This window comes from Nicotiana tabacum, chromosome 13, assembly GCF_000715075.1.
Source record: "Nicotiana tabacum cultivar K326 chromosome 13, ASM71507v2, whole genome shotgun sequence".
Taxonomy (NCBI): Eukaryota; Viridiplantae; Streptophyta; class Magnoliopsida; order Solanales; family Solanaceae; genus Nicotiana; species Nicotiana tabacum.
In genome coordinates, this window is record NC_134092.1 from 8,557,708 (window position 1) to 8,579,291 (window position 21,584).

At 37.2% G+C, this 21,584-nt stretch overlaps 1 protein-coding gene across 2 annotated transcripts; it reads right to left on the bottom strand.

Moving 5' to 3' along the window:
* Positions 1 to 7,883: 7,883 nt before the first annotated feature.
* On the bottom strand, positions 7,884 to 19,345 carry LOC107812764 (protein DA1-related 2). Of its 2 annotated transcripts, none has more exons than XM_016637932.2 (12): positions 18,879 to 19,345; positions 12,433 to 12,596; positions 11,241 to 11,328; positions 10,810 to 10,948; positions 10,478 to 10,598; positions 10,234 to 10,317; positions 9,942 to 10,061; positions 9,635 to 9,847; positions 9,496 to 9,558; positions 9,265 to 9,380; positions 8,920 to 8,978; positions 7,884 to 8,472 (listed from the first exon to the last, which is right to left on the bottom strand). In XM_016637932.2, exons 1-12 carry the CDS (start codon positions 18,922 to 18,924, stop codon positions 8,150 to 8,152), a joined length of 1,536 nt encoding a protein of 511 aa, XP_016493418.2. In that variant the 5' UTR covers positions 18,925 to 19,345; the 3' UTR covers positions 7,884 to 8,149. The 2 variants fall into 2 exon arrangements, with proteins under 2 accessions (XP_016493418.2, XP_016493419.2); XM_016637933.2 differs by lacking the exon at positions 18,879 to 19,345 and adding an exon at positions 11,496 to 12,318 and having other exon boundaries at positions 12,433 to 12,568.
* Between the last annotated feature and the right edge of the window lie 2,239 nt (positions 19,346 to 21,584).

Consider the following 21,584-nt stretch of genomic DNA (forward strand, 5'->3'; position numbering starts at 1 on the left):
GTACACATTACCCTCTCCAGACCCCACTAGTGGGATTATACTGGGTTGTTGTTGTTGTATTATCTTAAATTCGTAATGAATTTTTCAAATATAAGGCGTTTAAAGCCTTTGAAGTTTATTCAAACATTCTTTTTATACGTTAGTTTTTAATGTTTTATATTTTTACTTTATTTTAATATAATTTTACGATTGTTATACAAAATACAAAAAAATAAAAAATTAAATAAGCCCGACCCATTAGACCCGGAATCGTTCCAATTAAATTTTGCACCGAGAAAGTCCGGAACCGATAAACCCGATAAAAAATAACCGGAACCGGCCGGTTCCCTTTTCCTCTACCCTTGACCGGCCCGCCCCATGACACCTATATAGTTTACACAAACTCATGGTGGAAGACCCTGCAAGTACAGAAAATGCGAGAAGTTTTATTCATCCGGGCTCTCAAAAAGGCTAGCATGTATTGCGCCAATTCGAATAAATAGCTCAGATAATGCCCATTAATCATAAGTGCTCACCCTGTCATAAGCATCCTTGAAATATCGGGCAGCATCATCGATAGCACCACCAAATCGGGGACCAATCGTCAGCAATCCTGTTACAGAGACGCATTAATCTATAATCTAATTCTAATTGATACATAAACCCACAGCTACAAAAGAAAAGCCACTCAAAAATTGCAACCAGTGGCTGGTGCCGCCTTATGCGAAGGGTGTTATTGATACCATTTCGTCAAAAACTTACACTATGTAGCAATGTAAAAATTAATTTTTATGTATATATACTATATGTTGACTTCCTTTAATTTTGACACCTCGTAATAAAATTCTTGGTTCCGCCAATGATGGCAACATACCAGAAACTAAGCATGATACCAGGTCTTTTCCAGTCATAAACTAGCAGTCACAATGGAGTTGTGGGAACCAGATACAATGGGACCATGGTCCGCACACAACATGATGCATATCTGTTAAGTCCAATCAACAACAAAAATACAGGTCAAAGTTTAGACCGGAAATTGAATAGTGTAAATTAGCATGGTTTATGACTAGATGAAAGAGTGACTCCGGATTATCTCCATAAAACGTGTGCAATAACAAGGTAGGCTGTGTTTGAACCACAACAAGGAAGTAACGTCACCAACACCAAATCACTGCTCCCAGGGGCGAAGCTACATATCCTAAAGCTTCGGAAAATAATACCGTGTATATAAGTAAAATATTAGGTTTTAGAGGTATGTAACATATATTGAACACTCTTTGTCGGAAAATATTTTTCACTTCTTTAAGTTTAAACATCCTTGAGGAAATTCCTGACTTCGTCACTGATTCTGCTCCACGATCGATGACATGGGTTGGGTACACCACCATAGCATGGCTCTTCACCTGTAAGTAGAGATGAGAAAATCAACAAAAGAAATAAACCAACAATTGTTGACAGAATTTCACTTAATTCTCATACCTCTGTCATCAGATATGGTGGAAACGATATGAGTTGGGGCGCGAACTTTCCCACTATTGCTGTTTTAAGATCCTCAGGAATTTGTGGTGGCGTTACTTCTTTCACGGGCGTTATATTTCCCTCTTCTGCCTGCAAAATGTCCAAATGATCTTTACTATAACTAATAGCAGTGCAGAAGATTCGACAAGTTGCATGGGCAAAATGCCGAGAGACTCACCAGCTTTTGAAATGTTTGTTTTATAGCTCCTTCAAAAGCTTCTTACGCTCTTCGAATCTATAAAACTTTCAACACACGCTAAATATAGAATTTAATTTTTCTTCTTCTTTTAATCTTAAATTATACTTCTAATACAGATTTAAACCCTTGTAGTTGACTTTTGAGTTATTTCTCTATTTATAAATAATTGGATATACAATTTGAGAAATATTAATAATTTTAATATTATTAATTTTTAACAATGAGTATAATTAAATACTATCAAAACACAAAAAAGGAGGAGGAGAAAGCAATAAAACAAAAAGGGAGTTACGTGACTAAATCCCATAAAGTGGGTATTGGAAGGGAAAAGAAAAGGCTTAATGCCTTAAAGAAAACAGAAAACATTCTGTTTTCTCACACACACAAAAGGCTTATAAGAAACGGAGGCGCCAGAAATTTCTCACGCACGAAAAATTCTAAGGTTCTTCACAACTCACTTATTCTTGAACTCAGGTATATAAAATTCTCTATTGTCAATTATACTATAGTAGTAATAGGTAAGAATTGAATAGTTAATTCCGTTCTTCCTCTGTATCAACAGTAAGTTCCATATTTAGGTGTGAAACTTTAAAATTAATTAAAATGCATTGGTTGTTGTAGAATCAATTATTTGACGGGTATAAATTGGACTGAGGTCTACGTATTGGCTCAAAGGAGTTTTGAGGTGGGTTGATATAACCCTTTACTAAAGTGGTTTAACTCACAAAAATACGTATACAAGATGTTTGATTAATTGCTTAAAAGAGTTAATATATACTTAATTGGAGTGAGTGAGTACCTATTAGCTTAGAATTATTCTAGCTAAAGTTTAGATGATTTATTCTAATATATGTGCATAAATTTTCAGATTTTTGTGTAACTCTTATATGCCATTTTCATGTTGAACAAAAAAATTCATGAAGAAGCAAGAATCTTTAGAAATACTGTTGAATGTTTATTTCATTATTATGCCATGCTTTACATTTAAGGATACCGGTATGAGTATGTATAAAATATTTCGACTTGAAAAGTCACAAAAAGAAGTTTTAGAAAGAAAAGATTTTTGGGAGTATCCTCTATTCTGAGAAGGGGTCATCGTCCAGGCCGAGAGTCCTGATCAAGGTGTTGACTTCCTGAAACTACTTGTGCCAAAGTAGGGAGCACACGAGTCGAGGGTCTCGTTGCTGAGAATTTACTTAGCCAGGCTAAGGTATGATACATGAGCGCTGAGAACCATGAAGCGAGTGGCACCTCGTGGATTGGACCTATTCGATCAGGTTGGGATCGAACGCATGGCGATCACACGGTGACTAAGACAAAAATAAATCAGGATAGTTGGAACTCCCGAAGTATAAAGTGAAGTATTTTTTTTATAAGAAAGAAAAAAGAAAGGATTTTTTTAGAATATTCGTAAACTGCTATTATGCAATTATTTTAGAATTGTTCTTAGAAGTTTTATATTTTTCCATGCATTTATAATCTTTGTTCGTAATGTATATTTTATTAAAGTCGCCCTCTGTCGTTGAGACTCACTGAGTACAATGGATTATACTGACGTTCTCTTTTGGGAACCTACGTTGGTTTGCGGTACAACGTAGTAACTGGTTTTGCATGCGAGCAGGCTATAGGTTAGGACTTCCCTCTCTTCCAGTACTATTGCTGAGCTCCGCTTTTGTTCGTGGAGTATTCCTTTGAGTCATATTTATTTAGTTATTTTTTTGTTTACTCGGAGAACTAGCCAAACAATCTCATGTCCTGAGCAGTGCGTCAGTTTATCAGTAGAGGTTTTATAGACACAATCGATGGGTTAAGATTCATATGTTTTTTATAATAACTTAGTAGTATTTAAGTGGTTATTACAATAAAGTTTTGGAGTTAGTTTATTTTAGATATTTAAATTAATTTAAGGTACCTTGTTGCAAGTAAGGTTTGAAGTTATAATAGATTTGATAAGCGCAGATGGTTCGCTCGGTCAAGTTTAGTGATCAGTTGCCGGTCACGGCTTGTTCAGAAAATGGGTCGTGATAAACTTGGTATCAGAGCTCAGGTTTATGGAGTTCTAGGGGTCTATGAAGCCGTGTTAGTAGAGTTTTGTTTATGGGTATGAAGCGCGCCATACTTATAAACAAGAGGCTACAAGCATTTAGGAAAAGTCTCATTTTTTTTTCATACTTTAGATCGTGCAGTAGAGCCTACCTCTAAGAAATTATCTAATATATTCGTTTCTCCAAAACTCGCAGAAATAGCTCGTACTCGCAACTCTGACATTGGCACTCAGGATGCTACTCAAGAAACTATTGCTACTATTGTGGCTCAAGGTAGAACTAAGAAGGCTTCAACTCGGAAAAAGAAAAGGTAAATCCACAAAAGGGGTTTAAGTACCTCGGGTTGAACATGAAGAAGGGGTGGAGCATGATGAGCCAGTACCTCAGAATCCAGTGTCGCCCCCAACAGCAGCTCTGGCTCAAACAGCTATATCTCCAGAGGTGGGTCAGATGTTTAATACTGTCAACAATGCTATGGAGATGTTTAAAGCCTTCATGGCCAACCAGAACGAAAGAAGAGATGAGATTCCACCTCAATCAAATAGACAAAATAGTTCTGAGTTCTCAAGAGTAAATGAATTTTTAAAGCTGAGTCCTCCATTGTTCCGTGGTACTATAGTTGATAAAGATCCAATGTTGTGGCCGGAGGGTGTCAAGAAATCCCTCCGAGCGATGAAGGCATTTGATGATGAAGCTGTGGAGCTGGCTGCTTACCAACTTAGAGATGTGGATGGCGCTTGGTTTAAGATGTGGTAAAAGGAAAGAGATGAAGATGATGGTCCACCTACTTGGAAAGAATTTGAAGAGGCATTCATGGCTAATTTTATACTAGAAGAGGATAGGGAAGCTAAGGCTACAGAGTTCGAACAACTCAAGCAAGGGAATAAAAGCGTGCAAGAGTACTATATGGAATTCATAAGTTTGGCTAAGCATGCTTCTCACATGGTTAAGACAGAAAAAGCAAAGATTCGCAGGTTTGTTGGCAGTTTGGCTTACCACATTAAGGAACCGACATCAGCTGCAGCGGTAGGAATGATAGCTTTCTCCTCTGTTGTGGGATTCGCCAAGCACTTAGAAAAAGACAGACAACAAAGGAGAGAAGAAAAAGAGCATAACAAGAAAGCCCGGACATCGGACAGGTTTAATGGTATATCCAGCGGAGGTGTAAGAGGTTCCTCCTATAAGGAGTCATTAGCACTAGCTCAGTCAAATCATCAGTCAGGTGGTGGGTCTTCCTTCAGACGTACTCAGAGTTATGGAAACCAGTCTCGCCATAATCAGAATTTTAGGACATCATCCTCACATAGCCAGAGTCATACTGAGCAACATTCACAACAACAAGGTCTTTGTGGAATATGTAAGCGGCAACATTCAGGTCAGTGCAAGCTCGGGTTTCATGGTTGCTGTCATTGCGGAGACATTGGTCATATAAAGGCCAACTGCCCAACGTTGCGACGTAATTTCAGTGGTGGATCAACTTGTCCTTCTAATTCCTCAGCTACTACAGTTGCACCACCTCAGACTCGTGGTTCTCATAATCAGGCCGGGCAGTGGGACATGCAGAGGTGCAGATCGAGTTACTCAGGGAGGGGGACAACACTGTTTGTTTGCTACACTTGATCGTCAGAGTGCAGAAGCATCTGCAGAAATTATTACAGGTATACTTCTAGTCTGCTCACATAATGCTTGTGCCATAATTGATCCAGGTTCAACATTTTCGTACGTGACTCCATACTTTGCAATTAACCTCGGGCTAGAACCTGAACAACTTAGTGAGACATTCCTAGTATCTACTCCAGTTGACGAGTCAGTGGAAGCCACAATAGTCTATAGAGGTTGTATGGTTTCAGTCCAAGCCACAATAGGCAGGTAGATGTACGCGTTACCGGGGCGGCTCAAGCATATGTGGGGCTAAAGCCAAAATTTAATATGAGACCTAAATTTTTAAAAGGAAGTTATAAGATATATTTTTATTTGAAATCTATTCTTTTAGCTTTTTGAGATATAAAGTTGTTAATAATCTTTTTTATAATCAATTTTTTCTAATAATTCGTTTTCCATTGATATTATAGCCAACTTATTTAGTCTTTCTTGAGATATTGTTGATTTTAGATAAGATATTATAGAGCAATAGAAGTATAAAACTATTGGAAGCTTAAAAATATTGTTGAAGACTTAAACTAATAAAATCTTGGAAAAAGAATATGGGTAAGAATATTAAAGAGAAAATAAAAAATATGTAGGGGTTTTCGAAATATGAAGAGATTGGGAAAACGAAAGATTGACTTGAACAAATTAAGAAAGGGAGAGTAAACATTTTACATGTTATCTGATGAAGGAGTAAAAAGTGAAAAATTGAAACGTTGGGAAAACTGTGTGTGTGTGTGTGTGTGTGTGTGTGTGTATATATATATATATATATATATATATATATATATATATATATATATATATATATATATATATATATATATAAAGAGCTTTCTTTCCTTTTATATTAAAAACTCTACTTTTGTATTAAAAGTACTAAATATTATTTTTTAAAACATCTATAAACCTATTATTTTTTAAAAATGGAACCCAAATTTTGGGGCCTAAGGCATAAGCCTTACCTCTTATAACGTTAGAGTCGGCCTTGACCCGTGGGTTGTAACAGGTTGTATGTTGAGTAAGTCAAAGTGCACGCGAGTTGGTTTGAACATCACGAATCAGAGTTAAGTTGTCCTTGTAAGCATATATAATTTTCACCGCCATATTTAAAACCTAAATAACAATAGTGATCACTTCGCCATGACTGTTTCTCATTTTTTGGCGTTTTAGAGCCATAAATAGGAATTCACGACGACTCTCATATTTTCGTGTGCTATAATCAACGCCGTCTGCATGAATTCGGGCGACCGTCCCCGCATATCCTAAAATTTTGCGGGCCCATAAAATGACGTAATGAACAATGGCCATCCCTTCGCACTGATCGTTCCTACTTTTTAGTGTTTTAGGGCCATAAAACAGGAATTGAGGACGATTCCCAAAATTTCAAGAATTATGCGGGCCCATAAAAAATGACCTGATGAACAATAGTCATCACTTCGTCATGACCGTTCCTCATTTTTTGGCATTTTAAGGCCATAAAACAGGGATTCAGGACACGATTCCCAAATTTTCGTGTGCTATAGTCTACGTCATCTGTATAAAATCGGGCGATTGATCTCGAATCTCCTAAAATTTTACGGGCTCATATAAAAAGACTTAATGAACAATAGTCATCGTTTCGCTATGACCATTCCTCATTTTTAGCGTTTTAGGGCCATAAAACAGGAATTCAGGATTCCTAGATTTTTGTGCGCTATAGACCACGCCATCTGCATGAATTCGGGTCATTGGCTCCGAATCTTCTAAAATTTTGGAAAAATGACACTGTATAGCCGCTCTCAAAATAATAGCCGAAAAAATTTATATTTTTTTATATTTTTTTGTATATATATATACATTCTGCATGTTATATACAAAAATTATACAAATTTTATATACTTTTTCGGATACCAAATGTAAATAGTTTCTGGCGCGGGCTATAAGTGAAAAAAGCCCTAAAATTTTGCGAGCCCGTAAAAAACGACCTAAAGAACAATACTCATCGCTTCGCCATAACAGTTCCTCGTTTTGAGGGCCTGTTTATGTATTATGCCTTAAAATTATGGGTTCAAATCTAATATTTGTTGACATTTTAGTAGATTTTTACCTACATATCTCTACTCCAACCCCTGCTCCAAAAGTTTACTTTTGCGCTTCTTGGAGCTTATAGCTAGACTTGTAAAGTAGGAATGTATTTGAACTCTGATAGCAGGAATGGTTTTGAGCCTTTATTGTATGTACTCTATTCTTATGAGGTTCCTATTATTGCTGCTGTTGTAATTCCTTACATTCCTTGTATATAGATTTCAAATCCAAAGAAAAGAAATAAATATATTTGCCATGAAAATAGAAATCATTTCACTTTTCTTATTCTACTGAACTTAATATTGAAAAACTGTTGGGGTCACTCATTCTGTCATTGACAAATCTGAAGAGGATAATTTGCAGAATAGATGATGAAAAGAAAGTAGTAAAGACTTGTTTAACAATGTCATCAAGTAAGGGAATGAATGTTCATGGGATCATTCAAAGCATCTGATCTTTATTGCCTTTAAAATACAAGAGTTTCCAATACAAGACAGAATTTCTATATCTCATTTTAATTGCAAAATGTGTAAAATCTTATTAATAGAATTCAAGTTGTATTCTATCAGTATACCCTGGTAAGACCCCAGAAAAAATAGGGGTAGCTAAACCAGCTTTAACATGATCAACTCATTTCCTCATGGTTAAACTTTCAATGATCTCTGGAAATCATCTTCGAACATACGATGATGATTCATAAAGGAAAACTTCCTGTGAGGCGAATGTGATCTAACGTGCTTCGCAAACCATACTTATTGACAGCTGCATAAGCAGCTCTAAATCCTCCACCATATGCTGGAGAAGCATCATGTGCTATCTGGTGCATGAAAAATTCACCCAACTTATTCTCAGCTTGTGATTTTCCGCCTTTCTTAGACGATGACCATGTAGATGAGGATGAAGAAGTTGAAGTAGATGGCATATTTCTTGATGCAGGCATTACCTCTGATTCAAGCCACATGTGTGAAAGCACTTGGCAGATTCCTTCCTCTACCTCAGGGCTGAGACCACGGTATCCTGCAAATTACAGAAGTTCTGATGATGAAACATCAAGCTATAGCCTAGTGTTTTCCTTGTTCATATCAGTAGTATTAGTACGTATTCTCGTATTTTGTTAGTATTAGGTTCTTAGTTCTATGCTACCTATTGTTTCTTTCATTTCAGTCATCTTATTATCTTGTTGCTATTAATGCTGTTGTTTCATGGCTTCTTACTATTGTTCTTGCCCTTTTTCTTTTCGTTATTGTTGTGCTTATGCTTTCCTGAGCCGAGGGTCTATTGAAAACAACTTCTCTATCCTCACAAGGTAGGGGTAAGATCTGCGTACACACTACCCTCCCCAGACCACACTATGTGGAATTACACTAGGTATGTTGTTGTTGTTGTCGTCGTCGTCGTCTTCTGCCTCTTTAAATTGAAGTCTGCTCCAGACTGACAAAGTTGAAAGAACGAATCAAAATTTACCTTTAAGACGTAACCAGGCATGCATCAGTTCATGAGCAAGAATGGCACCAGTAAGTAATCTGCATATAGCAAAGATTTGGTAAGCCTATTTGCCTTAGCATTATATGAAGCATCTTAATTGTTAACTGATGATGCAGTATTATCGACAGTTCGACACAAGAAAGATCCAGGAATAGGCAAAGAAAGTACATATGTTCCATCCATTTTAAGATGTAGATCAACTTTAGTTTGTCTTTGCTTCAAATTCTATGGATAATAATTTAGTTTCATGCCAAAGCACATCCTACTTCTTTTCATATAAGAATGCAGATCGACTACAGGAATCAAAGAGAAGAAAGGAGTTACCTTGGGAGGCCATATATTACTAATATAGCTGTAACTTCACATCTTCTAATTAGTTTCTGAGGATGTGTTCTGATTCCTACTAGTCCACGGCCACCCAATCTTGGCCTCCTGAGTATCTGAATTGTTAAAAAAATTGGGGTCATCACACGTATCATTTCATCAGAACATCGTAAACACATGTTTTAAGCGAGCCTAATATGTAAAATTATTCAAGTGAACTGAAGATCTTACACTGGTAACTGTCTGCTCTTCTGATAGGCATAGACCTCGGGTTTCAGGCATATGATGGATACCCTAAAAGAGTTTTCAAGTTAGTGATCTTTGCGGACAAAAGGACAGAAAAACTACAGGCAGAGATCATTCATCATACATGCTTCTCCCCTTCAATGGCGTCGTTAAGGGCTTGTCTTTCGACAAGTAGCATAGGAACTTGCTGATCTATTTTCATATTCATGCCTTCATAATAATCTCTAATGGAATGGTAAAGTGGTTGGCAGTCCCCGGTATCCATGATTGCAGATTCCATGCACTCTAAGCATAAGCTTCGACCATCTCCAAGTGACATATATCTTGCATTCCGCGACTTCAAGAAGATAAAAGCAAATAAACAACAAGCATATGAGTTGAATGAGAGGTAAATATCCAACATCTTTAATTTCAGCTGCATACATCCGTACCTCTAGACGTTCACAACTACAACACCTTTTGGTGTTATCGTTCTCATGTGAAGGGCAATATTTCTGAGACCAAAATGGATGGCATCTGTACTCGATCAAGCCAGCTCCGTTTGTTGGTATCTGCAATGTGAATTGTAGGCAGTCATAACCAGAGGGACTAACCAGGTGAGAAACATACACCTTTTCCCATTAGTTTGCAAATAAATTTTAATTTCATTAGTTATCTGCAATACCTTCTCTGCTCACAAATTGGTAGTAAAAAAAGTCATAGAGAGAAGAAGTATGTCCTTACAAATTGATGGCAAACTTCACATTTGGGATGAGTCATTTCCTTGAAACATGTCTTATGATATGTATTATTCCCTGACAACGAAAACTTGAATCAACGAAACCAATGAGCTAACATGTCAAAATACTCGAGACTAATCAGTTTGTATAAAAACTGCATTTTCCATGGTTTTACTTTTTGTTTTCATATTTAGCAGAGGGGTTGAGTATTGGAAAAATGACCAGAAAAAGCAAGGACAAGAATGTACCTCATATTCAGTAATCGGAACACCACAAGCGCGACAAAGAAAACATTCTGGATGAAAGAAAGTTCCCATGCATCCCAAATAATTTCCAGAGACAATATCCCTATAGCAGCCACTACATTTTCTGCAAATATTTATATGTGTACATAAGTTATCTCTTACTCTAGAAATAACAATCCGGCATAGTTTTCATCATCAAGAAAAGTGTGTGCGCACACACATAAACAATCCATATATGTACAGATCACGTCGTGAAATAATAGAACTACTTAATTTTCAGATGAGACAATGCATAATATGATATGTCAACAATTTTGGAAACAAAAACCAGTTACCTATAACTATTGGGATTATATTCCCAAGGAGCATATGAAGGAGCATAAGGAGGAAGATATGGAGGATATGAGGATGAATTAGGGTTATCTTGAAGTGATCTTGCTAGATCTTCATCTTGATCAGTCCTCCATTTGTATCCTGATAAACATAAACATTTTATCCTCTAACCTCAAAATAATGAAATCAAAGTTTTGAAAATGGTATGCTAGAGGCAAGAGAAAACTGAATGAAAGGCACCCGGTGCACCAAGCTCCCGCTATGCGCGGGGTCCGGGGAAGGGCTGGACCACAAGGGTCTATTGTACGCAGTCTTACCCTGCATTTCTGCAAGAGGCTGTTTCTACGGATCCATGACCTCCTTGTCACATGGAGGCAACTTTAACAGTCAACCCTAAGCTCCCCTTGGGAAAACTGAATGAAAATATAATTACCTTTTGGTCTCTGCAAATCTTCTGCAAGAGAGAGTGCAACTGCACGGTCTAGTTCCTCTTTCTCCTTACCGGTCCTAGAGTGATCATCCTAATCAAATTTTAAATGTTTGAGAAAACAAACAATTGAAGGACATACCGAATTCAATTGAAAGAAATATGACAAGGTTAAGTTTAGGAGAAATTTGTAGTCATGATTTATTTGATGATAGTTAATTGAAAACAATGGGGAGTCTAGGCATGATTGGTAGCCTTAACTGGTAGCCTCTCGCAGAAATGCAGGATAAGACTGCCTACAATAGACCCTTGTGGTCCGGCCCTTCCCCAAACTCGCATAGCGGGAGCTTAGTGCACCGGACTGCCTTTTAGCTAATTGAAAGCAATGGTCTAACTTGAGTAATCAGTGGAAGAATTCAAATCATCTAACTTCTGAAGGCAACCAAAACTCCTGTCCTTAGAACAAGTAGTACAGCTGAAAAAATAGGTCTTTTCTTTAAATTCTAGTTGGCAATAGTTCTTTCAGATCTTTAACAATATATAGAATCCTATTAAGAAGGGCACAAAGCAAGCTTCTTTAGGAGACTAAAGCCAAACACCCTCCCCAAAAGAAAGAAAGAAAGAAAGAAAGAAAGAGAAACAGAAAAGTGTAGTTGAGACTTTGGTTGATACCCCTGAAAAAGAAACAGAGTAGCATTTTTAATAGCATGGTTAATGAAGAGCTTATTCTTTTCCCTATAATACAATTTAGCCTCTAAGAAAATTATGTCATTATTTTCATCTCAGAATCATGATTATAGAAACAAATTAAAGCACCAGAATTCAGATGGCACATCTAAAAATACACCCTTTAATCTCTTCTTCACTTTTATTAAGTTTCCCTAAAAAGAATACGGTCAGCTCGGTGCACATCTCGCATTCGCGCAGAGTTCAGGGAAGGGTCATACCCTAAGGGGTGTGATATAGACAATCTATCCTAGTACAAGCATTACTTATTGCTTCCACGGCTCGAACCCGTGACATATAGGTACACGGAGACAACTTTACCGTTACCCAAGGCTTCCCTTCCCTTTTATTAAGCTTCCTACAAGATCAATAATATATCCTGATATTACAGATATCACAAAGAGACATTATAAGGTCTATCATAAACATTTAAGTAAAAAATGGTGTCAAAAAAAGAAGAGTAAAAAATCACCATTGATCTTGCTGGAGCACGCCAAACCTTATTTTCCTCTCCAAGAAACTGTGGTTGGTGTCCACCTGGCATTCCCCTATTACCTGACCCTCCACCCTTGAAAAGTTTACTCAGCCATTTCATAAATCTTGACTTTCTCTCAGCAGTTGAAGAAACAAAATCACCTGCTTAAAAAAAAATAATAAAAAAACTTTTTTACATAACTAAACCAAACTTCATGCCAAATTCTCAAAGGATATTCAAAAATATGAACCAAATGAGCCACATTGTTTTTACATATAACTAAACTAAGCTTCATGAAAATACCCAAAAGGGTACTATTTCAATTGCATAATAAACCCCACAAAAATATCAACCAAAAAACCAACTTTTTTTTATATAACTAAGCTAAGCTTCATACTAAATACTCAAAAGGGTATTATTACAAATGCTTGAACTCCACAAAAAATGTCAACCAAAAAGCCAACTTTTTTACATAACTAAACCAAGCTTCATGAAAAATACTCAAAAAGGTACTATTTCAATTGGAAAATAAACCCCACATAAATATCAACCAAAAAAAACCATCTTTTTTACATAACTAAACTGATGATGTCCATCTCATTGAAGAAGTATTAGGCATGTGCCTAATAAGAGTTTTCTTTGGTTTGGTAGCCAACCTTGTTGACTTGGTTTGGTTGGTAGCCAACCTTGTTGAATTAGTTTGGTTTGGTAGCCAACCTTGTTGAATTTCTTTGGTTTGGTAGCCAACTTTGTTGAATTGTGAAAAGTGTGTGTAAATTGTCAAATATTGTAGGCTTTAGAGGGTGAAGCTTTGGCTATAAAAGGAGAGCTTCAACTCTCATTTCTACACACCAACAAAGAGAGAAAGAAAGAGTAAGGTTTCACAGACAAGGTATAAGAAAATAGTCTGTGAGGAAAATAGAGAGTGAGCGATATTGTAGTGAGGTGGGAATATCAAAAGAGGGTTATTTCTTTTGAGTGTTGTAGTGGTCTTTGGAGTATTTACCTCCGACCTACAAAGTTGTAAAATTCCTTACTATAGTGATATCAGTTGCTCCTCTCGGGGTCGTGGTTTTTTTCCCTTATTCAGAAGGGTTTTCCACGTAAAAATTTTGGTGTCATTGTTACTCTTTTATTCTTGTTAATTACCGTATCTCGGTGCTACATTATTATTCCGCTTTATTACCGTGAATATTATTTTGGTAAGGGGTTTATTCCCAACAACTGGTATCAGAGCACGGGTTCTGCTCGTTCACTGAAATACTATTCACTGTCGGTAGTACTATACTTGGTGAAAAAATAAAAATGTCCGGAGTAAAGTACGAGGTAGCAAAATTCAACGGAGATAACGGTTTCTCAACATGGCAAAGAAGGATGAGAGATCTGCTCATCCAACAAGGATTACACAAGGTTCTAGATGTTGATTCCAAAAAGCCTGATACCATGAAAGCTGAGGATTGGGCTGACTTGGATGAAAGAGCTGCTAGTGCAATTAGGTTGCACTTATCAGATGATGTGGTAAATAACATCATTGATGAAGACACTGCACGAGGAATTTGGACAAGGTTGGAAAGCCTATACATGTCCAAAACGCTGACAAATAAATTGTACCTGAAGAAGCAGTTATACGCCCTACACATGAGTGAAGGTACGAATTTTTTGTCACATTTAAATGTGTTTAACGGACTAATCACACAGCTTGCCAACCTCGGAGTGAAAATCGAGGAAGAAGATAAAGCCATCTTGCTATTGAACTCGTTGCCATCTTCGTACGATAATTTGGCAACAACTATCCTGCATGGTAAGACTACTATTGAGTTGAAAGATGTCACATCGGCTCTTCTACTCAATGAGAAGATGAGAAAGAAGCCTGAAAATCAAGGACAGGCTCTCATCACAGAAGGTAGAGGCAGGATTTATCAAAGGAGTTCGAACAACTATGGTAGATCCGGAGCTCGTGGGAAGTCAAAGAACCGATCCAAATCAAGAGTCAGAAATTGCTACAACTGTAATCAACCAGGTCACTTCAAAAGAGATTGCCCAAATCCAAGGAAGGGCAAAGGTGAAACCAGTGGCCAGAAGAATGACGACAACACAGCCGCCATGGTGCAAAATAATGATAATGTTGTCCTCTTTATAAATGAGGAAGAGGAATGCATGCACCTGTCAGGTTCAGAGTCGGAATGGGTGGTTGACACAGCGGCATCTCACCATGCCACACCAGTAAGAGATCTTTTTTGCAGATATGTAGCAGGTGATTTCGGCACAGTGAAAATGGGTAACACAAGTTACTCAAAGATTGCGGGGATTGGTGACATTTGTATCAAGACAAATGTCGGATGCACATTGGTTCTAAAGGATGTGCGGCATGTACCTGATTTACGGATGAACTTGATCTCGGGAATTGCTTTAGACCGAGATGGATACGAGAGCTATTTTGCAAATCAAAAGTGGAGACTCACTAAGGGATCATTGGTGATTGCAAAGGGAGTTGCTCGTGGCACGTTGTACAGGACAAATGCAGAAATATGCCAAGGTGAATTGAACGCGGCACAAGATGAGATTTCTGTAGATTTGTGGCACAAAAGAATGGGTCATATGAGCGAGAAGGGATTGCAAATTCTTGCCAAGAAATCACTCATTTCTTATGCCAAAGGTACAACGGTAAAACCTTGTGACTACTGTTTATTTGGTAAGCAGCATAGAGTCTCATTTCAGACATCGTCTGAAAGAAAATTGAATATACTTGATTTAGTATATTCTGATGTTTGCGGCCCAATGGAAATTGAATCAATGGGCGGTAACAAATATTTTGTTACTTTTATTGATGATGTTTCACGAAAATTATGGGTTTATATTTTGAAAACCAAAGATCAGGTGTTTCAAGTTTTCCAGAAGTTTCATGCTCTAGTAGAAAGGGAGACGGGTCGAAAGCTAAAGCGTCTCCGAAGTGACAATGGAGGTGAGTACACTTCAAGGGAATTTGAAGAGTATTGTTCAAGTCATGGGATCAGACATGAAAAGACAGTTCCTGGAACCCCACAGCACAATGGCGTAGCCGAGAGGATGAACCGCACCATTGTGGAGAAGGTGAGAAGCATGCTCAGAATGGCTAAACTGCCTAAGTCATTCTGGGGTGAAGCAGTTCAGACAGCCTGTTACCTGATCAATAGGAGTCCATCAGTTCCGTTGGCGTTTGAAATCCCAGAGAGAGTCTGGACCAACAAGGAAGTGTCCTACTCGCATCTGAAGGTGTTCGGTTGCAGAGCTTTTGCACATGTACCAAAAGAGCAGAGAACAAAGCTGAATGATAAATCTGTTCCCTGCATATTTATCGGATATGGAGATGAAGAGTTCGGGTACAGACTGTGGGATCCTGTAAAGAAGAAGGTCATCAGAAGCAGAGATGTAGTCTTCCGAGAAAGTGAAGTTGGAACTGCTGCTGATATGTCAGAAAAGGCGAAGAATGGTATAATTCCTAACTTTGTTACTATTCCTTCTACTTCTAACAATCCCACAAGTGCAGAAAGTACGACCGACGAGGTTGCCGAGCAGGGGGAGCAACCTGGTGAGGTTATTGAGCAGGGGGAGCAACTTGATGAAGGTGTCGAGGAAGTGGAGCACCCCACTCAGGGAGAAGAACAACCTCAACCTGTAAGGAGATCAGAGAGGCCAAGGGTAGAGTCACGCAGGTACCCTTCCACAGAGTATGTCCTCATCAGTGATGAGGGGGAGCCAGAAAGTCTTAAGGAGGTGTTGTCCCATCCAGAAAAGAACCAGTGGATGAAAGCTATGCAAGAAGAGATGGAATCTCTACAGAAAAATGGCACATACAAGCTGGTTGAACTTCCAAAGGGTAAAAGACCACTCAAATGCAAATGGGTCTTTAAACTCAAGAAAGATGGAGATGGCAAGCTGGTCAGATACAAAGCTCGATTGGTGGTTAAAGGCTTCGAACAGAAGAAAGGTATTGATTTTGACGAAATTTTCTCCCCCGTTGTTAAAATGACTTCTATTCGAACAATTTTAAGCTTAGCAGCTAGCCTAGATCTTGAAGTGGAGCAGTTGGATGTGAAAACTGCATTTCTTCATGGAGATTTGGAAGAGGAGATTTATATGGAGCAACCAGAAGGATTTGAAGTAGCTGGAAAGAAACACATGGTGTGCAAATTGAATAAGAGTCTTTATGGATTGAAGCAGGCACCAAGGCAGTGGTACATGAAGTTTGATTCATTCATGAAAAGTCAAACATACCTAAAGACCTATTCTGATCCATGTGTATACTTCAAAAGATTTTCTGAGAATAACTTTATTATATTGTTGTTGTATGTGGATGACATGTTAATTGTAGGAAAAGACAAGGGGTTGATAGCAAAGTTGAAAGGAGATCTGTCCAAGTCATTTGATATGAAGGACTTGGGCCCAGCACAACAAATTCTAGGGATGAAGATAGTTCGAGAGAGAACAAGTAGAAAGTTGTGGCTATCTCAGGAGAAGTACATTGAACGTGTACTAGAACGCTTCAACATGAAGAATGCTAAGCCAGTCAGCACACCTCTTGCTGGTCATCTAAAGTTGAGTAAGAAGATGTGTCCTACAACAGTGGAGGAGAAAGGGAACATGGCTAAAGTTCCTTATGCTTCAGCAGTCGGAAGCTTGATGTATGCAATGGTATGTACTAGACCTGATATTGCTCACGCAGTTGGTGTTGTCAGCAGGTTTCTTGAAAATCCTGGAAAGGAACATTGGGAAGCAGTCAAGTGGATACTCAGGTACCTGAGAGGTACCACGGGAGATTGTTTGTGCTTTGGAGGATCTGATCCAATCTTGAAGGGCTATACAGATGCTGATATGGCAGGTGACATTGACAACAGAAAATCTACTACTGGATATTTATTTACATTTTCAGGGGGAGCTATATCATGGCAGTCTAAGTTGCAGAAGTGCGTTGCACTTTCAACAACTGAAGCAGAGTACATTGCCGCTACAGAAACTGGCAAGGAGATGATATGGCTCAAGCGATTCCTTCAAGAGCTTGGATTGCATCAGAAGGAGTATGTCGTCTATTGTGACAGTCAAAGTGCAATAAACCTTAGCAAGAACTCTATGTACCATGCAAGGACCAAACACATTGATGTGAGATATCATTGGATTCGAGAAATGGTAGATGATGAATCTCTAAAAGTCTTGAAGATTTCTACAAGTGAGAATCCCGCAGATATGCTGACCAAGGTGGTACCAAGGAACAAGTTCGAGCTATGCAAAGAACTTGTCGGCATGCACTCAAACTAGAAGACAGTGCTACCTCCTCTAGATGAATGAGACTGGAGGGGAGATTGATGATGTCCATCTCATTGAAGAAGTATTAGGCATGTGCCTAATAAGAGTTTTCTTTGGTTTGGTAGCCAACCTTGTTGACTTGGTTTGGTTGGTAGCCAACCTTGTTGAATTAGTTTGGTTTGGTAGCCAACCTTGTTGAATTTCTTTGGTTTGGTAGCCAACTTTGTTGAATTGTGAAAAGTGTGTGTAAATTGTCAAATATTGTAGGCTTTAGAGGGTGAAGCTTTGGCTATAAAAGGAGAGCTTCAACTCTCATTTCTACACACCAACAAAGAGAGAAAGAAAGAGTAAGGTTTCACAGACAAGGTATAAGAAAATAGTCTGTGAGGAAAATAGAGAGTGAGCGATATTGTAGTGAGGTGGGAATATCAAAAGAGGGTTATTTCTTTTGAGTGTTGTAGTGGTCTTTGGAGTATTTACCTCCGACCTACAAAGTTGTAAAATTCCTTACTATAGTGATATCAGTTGCTCCTCTCGGGGTCGTGGTTTTTTTCCCTTATTCAGAAGGGTTTTCCACGTAAAAATTTTGGTGTCATTGTTACTCTTTTATTCTTGTTAATTACCGTATCTCGGTGCTACATTATTATTCCGCTTTATTACCGTGAATATTATTTTGGTAAGGGGTTTATTCCCAACATAAACCAATCTTCATGAGAAATACCCAAAAAGGGTACAATTTAAACTGCAAAAAAAAAATTATAAAAAAAAAAAGAAGCCTTTGAATACATTAAATCATTACCATATATGCAATGAGTAAACCAAGCTTCATTAAAAATACTCAAAAGGGTACTATTTCAATTGCCAAAAAATCAATCTTTGAAGTCATTAAAACATTGCCATATATGTAATGACTAAACCAAGCTTCATTAAAAAGGCTACAATTTCAACTGTAAACAAGCTTAGTGTTTGAAGTCTTTAAAACATTACCAAATATGAAAGGCTGAGATATATGGTTGACAGAAGACATATCAAGAAGGAGAAGGGTACGCAAAAATATCAACCATAAAAAGCCAACTTTTTTACATAACTAAACCAAACTTCAAGCTAAATACTCAAAAGGGTAGTATTTCAATAGCAAAAAAATCCAGTCTTTAAAACATTACCATATATGCAAGGCTGAGATATATGGTTAACACTTGAAGAAGACATATCAAAAAGAAGGGGTGATGAAATTTTATGTATAGAAGAAGAAGAAGAAGAAGAAGAAGATTTTATCAGAATTTTTCCAAGATTTCTCAAAGGGTGTGCTAAAAATGAAAAGGACAAAGTGGGAAAGAAAGAGAGGGATGTGAAGAGAAGAGAAATGGAACAATGGCATCATTAATAAAAGCCAAGTTTTTTATGAGAAAGAATCTTGTGAAGGAGAAAGATTCTTGGCTTGAGGAAAAAGAGGAATCTGCTGAGAAGGATTGTGATGGAAAGGGGAAGAAGAAAATGGAAAGGATTGTGTTAGTGAAGTTTTCAGAGAACTAATACTGAAACATTCTTTGATTGAGTTTTTTTCAAAGGTGGTTGGCTGGTTGCCGGGGAAAGGAAGTTCTTTACACAAATGGGGCTTCCTTTTCTTACAAACTACCTCTTAGTCCCTTAATATTTTACAATTCTTGTGCATGGAGAATGGAGTATATTTACGGTAAGAGACGGAGCCAAGATTTGAAGTTTATGGGTTCAGTATGTTAAATATTTTAAGTTACTGGTTCTAAATTAGTAATTTTTACATATTCTATGAATCTCTTAAGACAAATACATAATTTAGACCAAAACTACTGAGTTCGGCCGAACCCATAACTTCCACTTTTCCTCTGCCCCTATATACAGTTTAACTTTTATACACTTAGGGAGTCATGTGGTTGGGGAACAAGTTAAGTCCGGATTAATATTAATGAAGTTTATACCGAACATACCCTGTCTCCATATTGGATTAAAAACAGGATCAGAATTATCAAAAAATCCTAATTCATATAGAGCCATCGATCCGGCCTAACCAGCAATAAGAGCTAATGTATTATATGCCTGATCATTCAAAAATAAAGCTGTACTAGCATGCTACAACTCAAACCCAAACCTACATACAAATTTAGTTGCACTAATAAACTACATCACTTGTACAAAATTTTATATACGCCATTGTCCAGGTCCCTCATTAGATAGTCCATATTGTAGAGGATGAGTTCACTCGCAGATTCAGAATTTAATGTTTGTGGGTTCCTGTAACGATCTCAAGTAAATTTTCAATAGTAACTGAGTTCACATTTAAATATTTATAAATATTTAGTAAATTTTTCGAACGCATTTACATTGTTTGGACAAAAGTTACTGGGTTCACGTAAACTCCAAATTGAATCCACCCTACTCACATATCACAATCTACTTTCTAGTTTCCTAATAATAAGTCAACCATGCAAAATACCCTATGTCCAAAAGTAACCCCCTCCCCCACTAGCCCCTACCATTTTTGGTCTTTGGGCCATGCCAACTTGTAACGGTCGTGTGGTTTTCCAAGAGAATTTTTCCCAAACTAACGTTAGATATTGATTGTATCAGCAAGTTGATGAACAAATCAAATAATATATACATATATTCGGCTTTCGGTAAGCATTATGTAAGTTATGGAAAAGTTAGAGGGCGGAGCTAGAGTTCTAGCTACAGACCAATGGCGAAACCAAAAATTTCGCTAAAAGTGTATAAACTTGAAAGAATTAAAAAAATATACAAACTTGAAAGAAGTAAAAAAATATTCTCCGATAAAGAGTGTTCAATATATGTTATATACCTCTAAAATATAATATTTCACCTATATATGCAATGTAATTTTTCGACGAAGGATGGTCAATTGACCACCCTTAGGGACTATGTAGCTTCGCCCTAGCTACAGATAGGGGTGGAGGGAGGATATTAGTTACGGGTTCGGACGAATCCAGTTACTTTGAATTTGCTCAAATTTTGTATTTGTATTAGAAAATCTATTTAATTGCGGACCCACTAACTAAAAGAGCTATAGGCTCTATGACAATTCAGAACTCATAAACTATAAATCCTAGTTCCGCCCTCTCGCTACGACTGCCTTTTTCAAAATCCATAATCCATAAACTCAAATTTTTAAATCCACCTCTAAAAACAATAAGTATATAACGAATCTCATTCAAAGATAGATTCTAATTAATATCAAAGAATCACTAGAGCAAACTAATTAACGGTCTCAAACATTTACTAATGTGGAGCACTATTCTTATATCATTTCAAATAAGGTATCTTGATCCCTTAATTAATGCAGTTGTCACGCATTTATACTTTTTTTCCTTTTTTTTTTTCTTCTCTTATATAAAGTAAAATGCGAGGTTAATGTGATTGTGTATTAGTAGCATCTGATTTTTCTTAATTCAACTTTAAATGTATAATTGAGTCATATTCTTGACTATTTGTCTTGTCGTTTTATAGCAATAATTTTCCATTAGAGGCTAAGTTTTAAAAAAATCTCTCATAATTTTTACTAATTTTATTTGAGACTCAACTTTTATGTACATGTTTGAGGTTATTTATTTTGTATTTTTGGCACTCGTCTTGATTCAGTATAAAATATGAATTTTAAGTAACGACTTAACTACTGTTTTTTGTTTCAAAGTGGACGTCATAGTATTTAATTTTAACCTTTTCAAATTAATGGCTACTACCACTTATAAATATACACTCTCATTATATAGTCATATCTTTTAGTAAGTTCACTTTTGAGTATTAAAATAAATGCAAAATAAGTAACAATTTATCGTTGGACCCATGGATCATAAAGGCAAATCCTAATTCTTCCACCT

Bases quoted from the DNA above. Each gene is read 5' to 3' on its own strand.
- LOC107812764 (XM_016637932.2), bottom strand. From the start codon at position 18,924: ATGTCTTCTTCAAGTGTTAACCATATATCTCAGCCTTGCATATATG. The intron at 12,597-18,878 runs GTAATGTTTTAA...TTTTTTAAGCAG, and splicing joins ATCTCAGCCTTGCATATATG to GTGATTTTGTTTCTTCAACT. The intron at 9,559-9,634 runs GTATGATGAATG...AAACTCTTTTAG, and splicing joins CCATTGAAGGGGAGAAGCAT to GGTATCCATCATATGCCTGA.